At 36.6% G+C, this 16,487-nt stretch overlaps 1 protein-coding gene across 3 annotated transcripts in view; it reads right to left on the reverse strand.

Moving 5' to 3' along the window:
- Positions 1–6,772: 6,772 nt before the first annotated feature.
- CRISPLD1 (cysteine rich secretory protein LCCL domain containing 1) overlaps positions 6,773–16,487 on the reverse strand; it is a 42,166-nt gene continuing 32,451 nt past the window's right edge. For 2 of the 3 annotated variants that reach the window (XM_030504329.1, XM_030504311.1), the window contains one exon: positions 9,946–10,328. In XM_030504329.1, coding sequence (XP_030360189.1) covers positions 10,101–10,328 — 228 coding nt within the window. In that variant the 3' untranslated portion in view covers positions 9,946–10,100. Of the gene's footprint in view, positions 8,334–9,945; positions 10,329–16,487 lie in introns of those variants that run through there. The other variant, XM_030504320.1, reaches the window with a different exon arrangement.

The following is a 16,487-nucleotide window of genomic DNA, read 5'->3' on the forward strand; positions in this document are numbered from 1 at the left end:
AAGCTATTTTCTTTACATTGGATTTTTGGGGGCACAAACTGCACTCCTCATGAGCCGATTATCTTCCTTGCACTGTGAGGATAACTCATATATTATTGTTTCTTTTATAACATTTTAGCAATGCAAATTCTCTGGATTTTCACTCCTAACATATTGCTATCTAGGAATATGTATGTATGGAGAGTACTGCTGATCAGCAAACTGGTAGAGATACGCAGTGAACTACAGTTTGGAAGGGACAAGCAAAGGGAAGAGTTTTGAGTTGAACAGACTAATGGAATTTAAGTTCATTTTTAAGTTCTTGGTAGTTAAAAAAAATTATGGGTCAGCACCTTTATCTTCAAGTTTAAATAATTAAATACCTAGCTCTAGAAATTTAGAGAAACTTGATGATTGTTCAGTTTAGAAGACATCATAAAATGTACTTTCTAACTAATCTAAGCAATTTGGGAAACTTTCTGTGGCAAAATTGTAAAACATACCACCCTCCATCATGTCTTCTGCTTAGTGAATACTTTTCTGAAGAATTTGACTTTCATGATCCATCACCCCCAGATTCTTTGAGCAGTTCTAAAAGGTACCAGTTCCAAATAGTTTTTATTTCCTTAGAGAATACTGAGGGGAGTAGCTCTGTATTATAAGCATTTTCAAGGCATAAATACGTATTTCTGAAATACAATGAAGAATATTTCTTATTTCACCTTACAGTTATCACTAAATAGAGCCATATTTGCAAAAACTCAATTCAAATCAGTTTTCTCTGACTGTCCTACAAAACGGGTAAATGTAACACAAACGGACACCCATTTAAGTGATTTGTCTGCACAAAGAACAAAGCTTGCTAGAAAACTGTTCACAGAGAGTTTGGGTGCTTGTGAATGAACATTAAAATTCACATCAGATTTTTGTGCATCGGTATACCTCAGAAAGCTCTTATCCACCTACCATTCGAACTACAGACAAATTTTCCTTCTCAGCCCTGCTGACCTCAGTATTTGCCTATTTTTACACACTGAAGAAAAACAATGAGCTTTGAAATGTTATTTGAAGGTTATTTTGTTTGGGATAGTAAACAGACAGTACTGAGATCACTCTTTATTAAGATTTATTCTTTGCATTATAGCAACATCAACCATTTCTACTCACAGACCATGTGACACAGGCACTTAAGTTTGTCTCCTAATACATCAAAGTTCCCTGCTTTCCTGTAAGAGGCATTTCTCATATTCTCAGAGACCTCAGCTATTCTAGCTTTCGGCTGCAAATTAGTCTCACCTTTCTTGTTAAAGCCTGATTCTTTGACTTACTACAGATGTTAAGTTTTTCAGTGTATTACAAGGGACACTGAGTCCTTTGCCTATGTTTTTGACTACTGCTAAATAAGAAGCTGGTTTGGAAACTCAGCCTTCTGGGGAGTCATAGACTCCAGAGACTGCAATTTCTATAGTAGTAATTCTGAGTTGTAGTATTGATGTAAGACAAATAAGCGCTGAATGTCTTCTGAGACACCATGGTAGATATGGTGGTTTTCCTGAAGTATATTTTAGGTGTTTTGACTGGACTGTACTTCTCCAGGGATTTTAATGAAAACTACAAATTGAACAGAAGTATTAACTAAGTCCTAAATCAAAAAACTATATTTTTACTGTGTAGTAGATGCAACAGCACATCTCATTCAAGGTGTGACTTGTCCATTTCCAGGACAAGTCTTCAAATCTTTACATATTGCAAATTAAAAAAAAAAATAAAAATTAAATAACTTCTAGAAAACTGCTTTAAAATTATGTGGGCTTTGAAGCTGCTGGAGCAGAAGATTTCTGAATATAAATTGTTCTAATAAATTGCCAAGCAAAAAAAAAAATTGAAAAAATCACAGTGATCTGAACATCATTGAACATGTTTGGTGTAACATGCTTAAACCCTCAGTCAGTGGCAAAAGGGCAAGTATTTATCGGCAAGCCACCAAACCCATCTGTCTAGTTATTCCTTTTATTTAAAAAGGCAAACTGATCTAATTTGCCCCATAATTCTTGTTGGGTAAGAGAGAAGGGGCCAGAGCTTTTCACAAAACTATTTCTTGGCTCAGTTATAGCTGTGCCGGAACAGGACTATCACCTCCAGTACAGCAAGCACTAAATCAATTCATACAATGTCCTTCTTTGTGTACTGAACTGGGCTAAATCCAAAATCTGAAACTAAGTCCTTTTGCATAAAATGATTGCTCTGTTTCTGTGCTTAGTGTAGCCTGCAGCCCCAAAGGTCTTGGAGTCGTTCTGACACAATAAAAGAAATGCTTATTCAGAAGACATGATCTTTCAGTAGGGAAAAAAACACCCACCGCTACCAAGAAACAGATGGATTTCAGTAAATAAATAAGAAATGAAGATTGAGCTGACTACAGGGAGATTTATCTAGCAACTGTTTCCAAGTTATCTTTGGGATGTACAGTAGCAGCAATTTATGAGAAGTCAAAACCAGCTTGCTATTTACATTGCATATAAACAAGCCTAAGTGAATAATTAAGCAACTGAAGTACTTGTTTTTCAAAATGTAGGTTAAGTCTGGAAGTATTACTACCTCCCTGCACTTCTTGTTTCCTGAGCACCCTAAAAGTAATCAGTATTACTACAAATTCTTAGGAATCTCTCAGCCTTTGGAAGTAATTGCAAAAAGATATGCAAGAAAATCTAATGCAAGTGCTTGTATTTATTCTAAGATGATCCTCCTAATAAGGATTTTGTCTTATAAAAAACATTCTTGCAGAAATAACTGCAAACACATCAAATAAAGCTTACTGAACTGCATAAATAAAATTTCAAGGAGATTATTGCTAATACTCCTGGTGTTAGCTACAGCAATTTCTGTTGAGCTGAAATAAACGGGATTTTGAAAAACCTAATTTCATACTAAACAGTTAGCATGTGCCGACATTTTTATTTTGTTTTAAGGCTTATGCTTTAAATGAAATTAGGGAATTAAAAGACCAAGAGTTATTGCCATTGGCAACTGAAGTATTTTTTTCTGCCTATTAAAAGATATAGTATTGCAAACGTAGTTGTGTTGTTTGGCCAGTGTATCTCAGTTCTTAACCAACAACTTTGCTGCTAGCCTTCAAACACTCACCCCACTGTTAGTAGCCACAAAACCAATCTTGCATACAGCACTGGGGGCTGACACTAAATTGAATAACTAGGGTAATTATTGCAGAAATCAATGCAGATAGTAAAACATGGAGCACCATGTCTTACTATTCAAAAGACATGGTGGATAGTGGATATCCATGTTTGGCATTCTCTTTACTGTTTGGCATTTTCTTTACTTTCCTCCTTCAGTCAGTTGCATTTTCATGTGCCTTATTATATTGAGTTGGTCCAACTCAGGGCCTTTTGCTAGCTTCTGAAAATTTAAGACTCATTATTAGTACTTTTTACAAAGTGCAATGATGGCTTGATGACGTAGGCATCTGTCTCCTAGCAAACAGGCGAAGATGAACAAGATATTTAACACAGATCACTGAACAGCCGATGGCAAATTTCAAGTGTCACATTATAATCCTATGGATTATATATATGGAGCAGGAATCACATTTTATTGTATTTTCGTTGTGCCCTAGTAGATAACAAGGGGCCATTTAATAACAATAATATCAGTATTATACTAGTTCCATCACTTATCCCTGACGACAAAGGCAGGCTAAAGCTAAGGCTGACAGCATGGCTTCTTTTCCCATATGCACAATGTATGTCTTTATAAAGTCACATGCAATTTTCTGAATACTGAAGTATGCTATCATTTGTATATCTAAAGCTCTGCAAGATGCATATTATAGACTGAATGAAACAAAACTCTTCAGGCTTTTCATTCCTTGTATAATTCCCTAGAGTTCCACAGATACTATAAAAAGCCTTAAGACATAGAAGTGTGACAGTACAGTATTTCATACAGTATTTATATAAATTTCCAAACAGAATATTGCACTGTATGAATAATCTTTGTAACTTCCAAATATTTACAGTTCTAAATCTGACCCTTTGTATGACTAAAGGAAATAAACCTTCCCTTGTGTATTCACAGGAAGCTGGGTTATCTGAGTTTTAAGCAAATTCAAAACATACTTCAAAAGCAATTACCACACGGAAGAAACTGTTTATGTGAGTAACTTGGTTACATCTCTGCCATTTGAAGCAAAGTGCCATGCACTTTCCTGAGGAAATGTATCAATACACAAAAAAGCTGATGTTCCATTTCTACTTTTAAATCCGCTAAGAATCCATAGACAGCTGACAATCTAGACATTTACATAAAACTTGAAACTGAGTACTGCATCAGTTAAAAGCCTCTAAACTCACACACTTTATCCCAACCTGTGTTTCAGGCTTGGTTCCAAAAACATTTTATGTATAATTTCTAGATCAGACAGTCCCCTATGCAGAAATCAGACACAAAGAAGTCTGTAAACCCTGCAAAACTCCTCACTATCCACAGAGTTTAGGAAATGTTTCTTCGTTTACAAAGTTTATGTCCAGCTAGATCTACGAGTCATCTGCTGACATGAGTATGCATCCCAAGTTCCCTAAAACTAAATACCCACATATAGCTATCAAAATGGTGAAATACTGTTAAAAAAATATGTTTGGGTCTGACCACTTTCTTTCATACTCACTCTTGTTTAGTTATGAAATTAGCTACTCCAGCTGGAAGAGATATAGTGTAGCAGAGGTATGCTTCTTTACTGAAAAGCTCACCAGGCAAGTGAACTATGCTTGACAAATACTTGACTCCTCTCCAAATGATTCCAATGCTTTTCTTTTGAAGAGATTCCTCATGGAGCAGGTCATAATGGGAAATACCACAGGGTTATGGGCAAAGGTTCATATGTACTCTTCCCTGCTTCACACAAGTTTTTAAGGACCTACTGTATTTAGTGGGTTTACATTCCTTGATATTTTAGCCTTTTCAGCTTTACTTTCTCATTATTCTTTTTTTTTTTTTTTTAATTTTCAAGTTGAGAACATAATTTTGTAACTGCTCAGTTAACTAAATGATTCTTCAGCATTTAAAATTTTACTTTCTGCTAAATTTTTTCATTAGGCTTCAACAAGTTTTCTGATACATCAAATGAGTGCAAGTTACTCATCTGGGCTTTGTGTTAATTAGTTTTGACCATCCGGCATACAGTTGCTTCTGGTGCAGAAAAAAATACCAGTGTGTAGGTCCCAGTCTACAACTGCTTGGAAATGTCTACTTACTGACTCATTACTTACAGTAAATACATGAGAGAATTTCTCAAAAAGCTGATGCTGGCTGGAATATTTATATTATAATGGAATAGAATCATTGCATGTGGAAAAGCAACAGAAGTCCAAAATTTGTACAACAAATGTGAAGAGTAAGAACTGTTTACCTCCCTTTATTCTTGTCACTGTGTTGCTTAGTAGAGTTGCTAACACAATCATCCACACACATTCGTGTTAGCCCCCGCTTTTCCTCCCAGAAAGCACTAACTTGGTTGTTACAGCACCAAGGATCCACCCCTGGCCCCTCGCACAGGAATCCCCAGAAAACGTAGGTTGGACTTTACAGATGAGAGAGGAGAGGAATCAAAGATATACAGAACAAAAAAGGTATCAGGAACAAATGCAGGAAAAGAGTGGAAATTTGGTGCAGCAACTCTTTCCACATGAGACTTCACACACCCGCCTTCCAAAAATGAGGAAGCTGTGGTTATGGCTGAAGGTGTGACTGTCTTGGTCTTTCCCTCATCCCAGGCTCTGCCCTGTCCAAAGAAAGGGGTTCACCCTACTTCCTGGTCATCAGAGCCAGGCTCTGCAGCACTTTACAGGCTTCCCATGGGTTACTGAGGCAACCGCTGAGACCACGGGCCAGGCAGGGGACATGGAGAGCTGCTGGATGGCAAGGCCAGGATGCCAGAAAGTGTCTTGCCTATGTGGAAAGGGACACTACTGCTGCAATTACACCATTTTGCTTCAAATGTCTCCCTCGGCAGCTCTGCATGGCCTTAATCTCAGCCTTTACTCCATTTTATGTTCTGACAATCCCAACTGAAGGTATTGCAAGGCCTTTCTGTGTTACTGCCTTGGTGCTTTTAAGGAAAGGAGGTGCAAGTCTACCTCAAGCCTTTGAGTGACTTGGATTCATATCATAGTCAAAGTCAGCTTGCACTTTGGTTTCAATTCTGCAAAACAGTTAATGTCAGTATTGCAAAACCTATATAAAGCTTCTTTCAGTGACCCCCTGCCACCACCTGCAAAAAAACGGGTTATGCATCAAACACTCCTTTTCTCCCTCATCAATTAAACAGATTTCCCACATGGAACCCTCAAGCTGACCATGAGTATTATGAAGCAAAAAAAGCAAGTGTAATACAAAAACCTTCTTGTTTCCAACAAATGTAGCTAGGAACTTTTGCACACCACGGCAGGAAAGAGCTGGACAGAATAAAAGATGGTGGATTTTTTATAATCACTTATGACACAGAGTTTCTCATTAAAATGAGGTATTAATCTGTTCCCAAAGACCCTGGTCAGAACTTGAGAAAGTGACCAGAAGATTTATCCATGAAATCCCCAATGTAATTACTAGAAGTTGTGTGCCTAGATTGCCTTTACAGCTTTTAGAACCTCAGATTATGTCTACTGGTTGGTCCTACACTTGCGATGTTTATGTCAGAAAAAGTAGATTTTGAGTGGCTGTTACTTTTGTCTTACTGAGGCAGAACAAATAATTCAAAAATAAAGGCTGCCAAAGGTACTTTTACTATGTAAATTAATTTTATTCAAAACAGAGTCAAAAACCTAACAAAGCTTACCTAACTACATGAGGTAGGACATAGCAAAACAGAAGGCAGAATACAGTATTCTGAAATATGAAGAATACGAATAAGTTTACAAGTTTGAAGGAAATAAATTCAACAACAGAAACAAAATATACCAAAAATAAAGTTTAACAGCTTTTCAGTTTTAAAGCACCAATACACTTTTCATAGAAAGAAACATAGTATCACCACTACATGTTCTTCATATACCATAATATGGCAAAATTAATGCACAAGGCTGTTCACCATAAATTAATTTTTTAAAATGATGAAGCAACAAACGACAAAATAGTCACTGGGCTCCATACCACTATACTTCCTGGCCTGCAGGAGTATTTGCCAGGTCATAAGGAGCAAGATTAGCCTGTTTTTTTGAACATTCACCCTCACATTAATGGTATATGGATACCATGTACAGCTTAAGGCCTCAAGCTTGCAATTTTTTATGTTATGTGTACAATTCTACATTTTTGCTGAAAACCAATTTAGGTAAATTGAAGGAATTACATGGCAAAAATAAAGCATGTATATGTGCAGGATTGCATTGCAGAACTGATGGCTTATTCCTTAATTTCAGTTTACTCCGCTTCTGAGGATGAAAATTTTCTCAGATCCTTCAAGGTTATGTGTATCTCTCTCTCACTTTCCCATTCCAAGACAGATCTGTGAAGGACTGGGCTATAATGAGTTGGTTATTCAAACTAAAGAGCTTAGCAGCATCAAATAGACATTTATTAATACATTTAAGAAATAATAAACACGAATGACCCAGTCTCATAAAAATATTTTTGCGCTAAACGTGTTAATATGACTCAGGGCTTCCCTATATTTTATATTTCCCATTTTATTTCAAAATAGGTATTTGTACTTGTTATGATTAGTGTGAAATTGAAAACAGTCTATCTCTTCATTTATGCTTGCATGGCTAATGCTACTGTAAATCATCAAAAAGTTATATGTATTTTTATTTTAGTTTAAGGCATGATTTATTTTATTGAATTATTGGGATGGCTTCATTTATGTACATTGGAAATAAAAACTCAGACGTCCTTATGGTATAACTTTAAGGTTATTGTTAGTGGCATATAAAAAGCACCATAGAATAATATATTCAGATGAAGAAAACAAAGGACATTTATGAGCTATGAATTAACTGTATAGGAGTAACTGCTAAGAAAATATAGCAATTTTTAACACAGGATTCAAAATATTGTTATATATCATTATAGTTTTTCAAATGAATTTTTCTCCCATGTTTACTTTTACAGATTTTTCCATTAAGATATATATATGTAATTTAAACTTTTTGGTGGAAAGCAGCATACATCTTCTGTACAACAATGTTACAGCTTTATACAAATTTTAGGAATGATAAGAAATGGCCTCCATTGTTCTCTTCCAAGTGTTCTGTTTTCACTTGCCTGTTTTACATTTTACTTGCCAGACTCAAACAACAGCAAACACTCTGAATGCCTTGCTTCCTGGAGGATTCTGTAAACTGAAACATAAAAACATGCCTGATGTTATTTTTAAGACTGCAACATTCCAATGACATTTCTTTTTAATTGTTAAATACAATTCTAGAATGCTGTGACTCTTCTTGTGACTACTTATAACTTCAGCTAAGAATTAAAAGAAAAAAAGTTACAAATAAAAATTACATATTTTTTTTTTTCCAAGCAGCTTATTATGAACGTCACAACATAAAAAAATTCAAGGAATCCTTTGTGATGAGAGATTCTCATTTGAAGAATAATGCTCTATAAAGCAAAATACTAAAAAAAGTTTTTAGGAAAAAGAGAAAGCATCAATCTTATACTCACTATTCTAATAACTATATTCAGAGGGAACTTGCAGACCTAAAAAATCATTTATTAGTTGGTTATATGATGAAGAACAAATTTCTATAGAGAATTAATATTTTACAAAAACAAAGAAAATTTCTTCTGAATGGATAAATATCTGACTTCAAAAGAAATGAAACTAAAATACCCAACTACAATGAAATTTTGTTAGAATAAATCTTTTTTTGTCTTACAAACTGAACTAGTATATCGTATTTAATGGTCCCATTGTTTTCAGTTTCACAAACCCTGTCTGAGGCATATCTGGGAAAAAAAGGGAAATTAAGGTGAAAGTAAGGAAGGACACAACGAAACAGGTTGCCTGCAAGGGCATTAGAATCAATCCATCATCTGAAACTTGCATGGGACTGTTTTCCAAACCGCTGATGTTCCTAACTTTACCAAAATGGTAAAGTACAAATAATGATTAAATTTGCATCACTTTTCCTGCCTACATCTCTACTCAATAAGGAGATTGATATGGAGAACAAAAGTGTCAGTAAGGAAGCTCTCTTTCTGAGGTAACTGGAGGGTCATTGGGAAAGGTCAAAGAATATGTAAATTAAGCCATTCACTAAGTAAAGGAAATCTGTATTTCAGAAGTTTCCAAGCTTGTTGAAAGGTTTGAGGGAAAGAGGCAACACATTCCCCCACCTCCAATTAAAAATAAGAAAAAAATACTCTTTCCCTGCTTTCAAGTTTTCTACAGAAACTTTTCGAGGTTTCTTCCCACTCAAATTTCTTGGAAAGCCTACAGTTTTAGAGGCAACAATCACTCCCAGTTTCATAGGACTAAAAGACTGGTGCAAGAGTGATTTTTTTAATGTAATTTCTCTTTCTTCCTTTAGAACCTGGAGAACTCTTTCTGGGATTAAATTTAGCCTGCAACATGCAGCCGTGCATTTTCATCACAGAATGCAATAGATAGCAGCATCTCCGTGTCTTTTAGAAAAACACTGTCAAAAATACTCAAACCATTAAAAAAAAAAAAAGTTTTAATGATTGTGAATGTCGTAGTGAATTATAATGCTTTTTAATATTATTTATGATCCATGTAAATGTCATTTCATTTACCAGTAATTACTGGTAATTTCATTTACCAGTAATGAATTTCATCATGAACCTGCACCAGCTATTAGTAACTGTCTATTGGAGATCCTCTAACTTGGACAGAAAAAATCACCAATGTTAATTTTAAAAAAATCCCAAAGAAAGTGAAGGCAATTTTCTTATCAAATATGTTAATTGCAACAGAACCAGCAAAGTAAACAAGAGGGTTATTTTATTTCATAAGCAGCTTTCTACAGTAATGATTTAGGAGCTTAGAGGAGGCAGGCAGCTCTGGTACCACAGCATCTCCAGTCACCACAGCTGTTACACAAGCTCTGTATATCACCCATGCTGGCCTATTTGTTCGGTTTCTAGCACTGCCCCGGGTACAAACAGACACAAAGCAAGACTTTGTAAATCTTATCCAGGTGAAGGGTAAAGTGTAATCTTTGAAACTGGGCTCTGTACCTTTCTGAATATATCCCATTTTGAAAGGAAGAGACGTACACCTTTCTTTTGTCAACTGGCATAACATCAACATAACCACCCCGGTCGCGGACTACACCAGCATGTACTGCTGCCCGGCAGATACTGGATATCTAAGAAAGAATGAAGAGAAGATTAGTTTTCAGTCATCCTTTTATTTCAAAATTGTTTAGAAGAAACTAATAAAGACATTTAAAGCAAATTCTAGGAAACAAAATAGTTATATTTATTGCATGATTGATTTTATTAATCTTATAGTATTTAGATTCATTTCATAGGAAATAGGCCAGTTTATAGGAATACAGACACTGCCTCTTCAAAGATCTCCTGCAGCATGACCTCAAAATCATTTATTTCAGACTATTTCAGTTCAAAGATCAGGGACATGTCTGAACTCTTAAGCCTTTCAAATGAAAGGCTCTATCAGCCTTCACTTCAACAGCAGAGAGGTAGTGAACTCCAAACCTTAGTCAATTGTTATAGATCAGGAGACTCAGTTTAATCTCCAGCTAGAGCCAAACAGGGGAACTTAGAACAGAAAAGGCACGTGCAGTTATGTGTTTCTGGGACGATGTCCTATCCCAAAGGTGAGAGATTGACTTCAATAATTCCATCTTTAGGTGCAAAACCTTAAACAGCAGCGAAATGATCCATATTCAAAGCGAACATCTATCTTATCCAGGCATAGACAAATACTAAAAGCGTATTAGATTAAAGGCATAATGCGAGCATCAAACAGAAGATAGAGGCTTAAAATCGTTTCTTAGCTAAGACAGTTGATTAATGGCAGACTAATGGCTTTAGCTCTTCAAGTCTGAGTGAGGAAATAGTTAGGAAGTGAAGACTCCAATTGCTTCAAAAGAAGATTTTTTTAAATCAGGGTCTAATTCCATAAACTTTATGCAGTCAAGATTATGGAAGCACTGTTGTGCATCAGACTTTGAAAACAAAAATCCAGGTTGCAAACACAGATGCAGCACCAGTGAAAGAGGAGTTGGTGTGTGAACTGTTACAGGAGCTTGACCCCTACAAAGTGACAGGCCCTGACAACATCCATCCAAGGGTGTTAAGAGAGCTGGCTGAAGTTATTGCAAGGCTGCTCGCCTGGAAGAGCAAATTTGAAGTTCTGGAGACTGGGGGTCATCCCAGAAGACTGGAAGAAGGCTCATGTCACCCCGTCTACAAGTAGGGTTTAAAGGATAATCCAGGAAATTACAGGCACATCAGTCTTACTTCAGTCCCTGGGAAAAATATGGAACGAATCCTCCTGGAGGCTATCACAAGTCAAAGGAAGCACATGACTGGGAAAAGCCAGCACAGATTCACCAAGCGAAAATCGTGGCTGGCAAACCTCATCACCTTCTATGACAAAGTAAACTGCTCAGTTGATGTAGGGCAAGCAGTGGACATTGTCTACCTGGATTTCTTCAAGGCTTTCAACAGTTTCCCAAACCCTCCTCCCAGAGAAATTGGTGTGTTATAGTCTAGACAAGTGGTCTGTGCAGTAGATGGGGAACTGGTTGACCGGCCATACTCAGAGGGTGGTGGTGAATATCTCCTTTTTAACTGGCAACTTGCCACTAGTGGGGTGCCCCAGGGATCAATATTGGGCCCAACACTGTTTAGTATCTTTGTAAGTGATCTGGATGATGTGATCAAATGTACCCTAATGGAGTTTGCCAACAGTGGAAATTGCGTGGAAAGTGGACACCTTGGAAGGGAGAGCTACCCTGCAGGATGACCTGGATAGGCAGGAAGAGTGGGCTAACAAGAACCTAATGAATTTCAACAAGGACAAGTGTAAGGTCTTGCACTTGGGAAAATGTAATCCAGGAATGCAGCACAGGCTAGGATCTACCTGGCTGCAGCTTTGTCAAAAGATGATCCCGGAGGATAGCAAGCTCAATATGAGTAAACAGTGTGCAGCTGCAGCAAATAAATCCAACAGGATGTTGGGTTACATCAAGAAGGGTGTCACCTTGTGGAATCAGATTCTAGTACAAGATGATCCCACTTCACTTGGCTATTGTCAGGTCATAGCTGGAATACTGTGTTTAGTTTGGTTCTCGCTATACAAAAAAGCTGCGGACAGGCTGGAAAGGGTCCAGAGAAGGGCCACAAAGATGACCAAAGGACTGGGAAGGCTGCTATATGAGGACAGGCTGAGAGAACTGGGTTTGTTTAGCCTGAAGAAAAGAAGGCACAGGGGAGATCTTATCACCATGTTCCAGTACTTACAAGGTACTTAAAGGGTACATCAAAGATGATGGAGAGTCCCTTTTTACAAGGAGTCACATGGAAAAGATGAGGAGTAATGGTCACAAATTACTCCTGGGGAGATTCCAATTGGACACGAAAGGAACATTTTCACAATAAGAACAGTCAGCCATTGGAATAATCTCCCAAGGGAAGTGCTGGATTCACCAACATTGGAGACTTGTAAGATTCAGCTGGACCGGGTGCTGGGCCACTGTGCTTTTGCCAAGAAAGGTTGGAAGACATGATCCTTGAGGTCCCCTTCCAACGTAGTGTTCTATGATTCTATGAAAATTCCCTGTGAAGCTAACAGCAGTTTCACCTGAGTGAAACGTACATTCTCTGGCCACTAATTCCTCTCATGAGCCTACATAGCATAAATAAATCCACTAAAGGATTGCTCTGTGACAAGCTTGATAATGTTCATTTAAATAATTGATTTAAACTTGCAGTCCTCTACTACTCTTTCAGCATTTTAAAAATTGCCAGAAGAATGAAACTTCTTAGGCACTCCAGAATGCAGGTCCCAATCTTCTAGACATAGCACAGCAAAGTGTAGTTACAGTTGCAGTGAATCTGCACTTCAAGCCAAGTTGTTTTGTGGAAAAAAGTCTTCACTGCAACAGATGGCTCCATGATTGACCTTAAAAATGTAGCCAATATAAATATCAATAGCTGGTCACACAGACCACTATTCAAACAAGAATTGCATTTCTTCCAGTTATAATTGGAATAATTTATATTTGTTACAATACTATTTTGTAATCTCGATGCTATATAAAATCAGGAATTTAAAATAGCAATGTTTTTCCTACTCTCATTCCAAGCACAGAACTTGCCAGTGCCACTGTTATATAGTTTGTCTTTTAATGTTACAATATTTGTAGGAGTAAAGATTTGAAATTGTTTATGCAAAGAATCTTTTGCGAAGATACCGTAGTTTTTCTTTTCACGCTGCTGTCTGTGTTTTTTGAACATGCCAGAAGGGATGCCATTTATGCTCCTCTGTACTTTTCCTCCTCCTCCCAAGGCTGCAAGACTCAAACTCTGTGTACCAGTAGTTGCCTTATTTTTAGGATTATAGCATTCTTTATGTACTCATACTATAGGAGTAACTAAAGGTAATACTGATCATGTATAATTTCAAATATACAGGGGGCAAATGGCCTCTACAACACAGGATTATAGCCTAAAGAAACAAAAGGTGAAGTTTACAAGCAATTAACTACTAGTGAAGAACTAGGAGAATGCTATTAATTACTACTACTATAATATAGTAGCAACTTTGTTTTCAGTTCACACTGGAGATACAAAAAAGATAAAGGTACCATTGGGGAAAAGAAAGATCAAAGTTTGCCACATCTGTAATAGTAACCTAAAGGCTACACTTTGTGTATATCATTAGATGGGTAGATTCCTTCATAATAACATCTGAGTGTAGCTAAGATAGCGGTTATTCCAATGTTATTTGGAAGTTTCTAGTAAAAAGGAAAGGAAAATCAAGGGATGGAGATTTTGACAGAAGAGGCTGACTACTTATTGGAAACTGTTTCCAGCAAAGGATGTGGTCACTTTTAGGGTTGGTACCACAGCTGGTTACTGGATCAATGAAGTATGACTAGGCTAATGCATGACATTTTAAAGCTGAAGTCAAGATGCTTATATGGGATACGTGAAAAAAAAAGAGGTCAGAAGAAGGGGGTTGATAAGGCCAACTCAGAAGCTATTATCAGATGAATAATACACTAATATAGTGATTCTGCTTTCCAGATGAGATAGATTGGAGAACAAACGTGTGTACTTTTTAAATACATGAACAATTAAACAAGTATAAATTCATAATTATAAACTAGGTTGTAAGAACAGAGATTAATAAATACATTTAGTTTTATCAATGTATACAGAATGTAATTTTTCTTTACTAAGTATTATCTGCTTTGAGCTTTAAAGAACTTCTCATTGGCTTGGCAATCTTAATCTAAGTGGAATCAGATTCCAGTACGATGCCATAATACTTCCTATACTCAATAATATTATGTCTCCTGATCACACTTGCTTGAACTGTTAAGGTGAACCTCCTGTTGACTTAAGCAGAATAAGATTTCACACTTAGGTCTATCACAGATTTCAGCATATTATTGGAATTTTATGTTAACAGCCTTATGCCTTCCTTTCTGGAAGTCTTCATCAGAAATTTGGGTTTGCTTGATAATCCAGGGACTAACAGCAGCAGTAAAGGACAATCTCCGTACTGGCAGGTGCTGCAAGATCATCTCCCTCAGAGTGCGGACAATCACATTGGGCCTGACATGATTCAGCTCTTGGGAAGGTTTTTATTTCATTTCACAAATATGGTCATACTGAATAGTTCTTTAAAAAATACAGATATTGTTAAAATGCCTGCCAACATGACATAATTCTGAAATTCCAGAAATCAGAATCAAAATGTTTTAGACAAAATGGATTAACCAAAGTTTAAAGGTGGATCCAACTGTTAAGCACAAGATAGGAGGAAACTTTCTTTTTTCCTGGTCTCTCAACAAGGCAAAGCATTACCATGTGGAAACTCTTAGCAGTGGGGCCAGCAGGGACACAAAGCACAAAGGTGATGATGTATTTGGGCCATATGAAGAATGAGTAATTTGTATTTCTGTCTGCTGAGAACAACACATATTACAGTTCTGCTTCATACTGTAATAGCTCTGTTCAAAAAAGAAACCCATTGTACCATAAACCCAGAATAAGAGATACCTTTGTTTTAAAGAGCTTGTAATCTACCTCAAGACAAATGAAACAAACACAGACCAACTGAAAAATATAAGGTATAGAGCACAGAGAGATGGGTATTATGTGAAACTCCCCAGAAACATAAGTTTATAGATGCTGGCTATATGAACCATGGCTGTGACAATAAAGCGACAATAGCTACGAGACTGGAAGAATGAAGGATAAAATGATGGGGGAGGGGGGTTGTTTCAATAGAGTTAGGGATAGACAGTGCAATGCTAAAGGAAAAAAAGAATGGGAGGGAAAAAAAAGTAAAAGGTCTGTGGAGCATTACTGATAAATCAGAGAAAAACCCTTCTCAAGAACAGGGAGGAAAAGAAGTCACTGTAAAATATGAAATTAGTTTAAGAATGAATGTCTGATCAGACCAAAGCCAGAAAAGGAAAGGTTAAACTGGATTCTCATGAATGAGTGCTACAAAAATGAGTTTGTAAATATATCTTTTTGCACTACTGACATCTATTAATGTTATTTGCTTTTTTCTTAGTATGTCTGCAAAATCTTTTTCATTTACTGAATGCAAGTAGCCTAAGCAGTAGTGAAAAGAAATGGTCAAGTACGTATATGCATACATACATACATATATATACATATGCATTTTTGAAACAAAAGAATTTGCAGGAATGTCACAAAGAACCCCATTTGTTTTGTGGAAATAATCCAGTAGATTGTGGACTGCAATTTCAAACACATTTTCTATGACATGTGGGTAACTGAATTCTCTGCATCTATGGACAAAACTGACTGTGAATACATGAAAAATTAAAATGAGGACACATATTAAACAAATATTCTCTGTAAGTACTTCACCTGAAACTAGTTTGGTAACATATTATAATGCACAAAATACCCAGTCATATTACTTAGTGAAAATTTCAATTAGAAGTATCTTAATTTTAAAATAATTTAAATGTTAGCTACAAAGGAACATTGTAGAAAATCGCATAATGCTGATACCATTATTGGAAACTACTGTACAGATACAGATAGGACACATCTATCTGCATCTGAGCTAGATGCTTTAGAAGCCTTCTGTAGGAAATGTAGAAGAATAGACATCTCTATTAGGCAATTAATCTCATACTGAAGCAGACACTCTGAAAAGGTCAAATGAATTCTGCTCTGCAGATGCCCATTTATCTCCTTTACCACTATCCTGTAGGCACTGCAAACCACTGTCAGTATAACCTAGAAAGGCACCATCAGTGTAGCGATCTACCCTTGACATC

Source organism: Strigops habroptila, chromosome 1 (genome assembly GCF_004027225.2).
Source record: "Strigops habroptila isolate Jane chromosome 1, bStrHab1.2.pri, whole genome shotgun sequence".
NCBI classification, from domain to species: Eukaryota; Metazoa; Chordata; class Aves; order Psittaciformes; family Psittacidae; genus Strigops; species Strigops habroptila.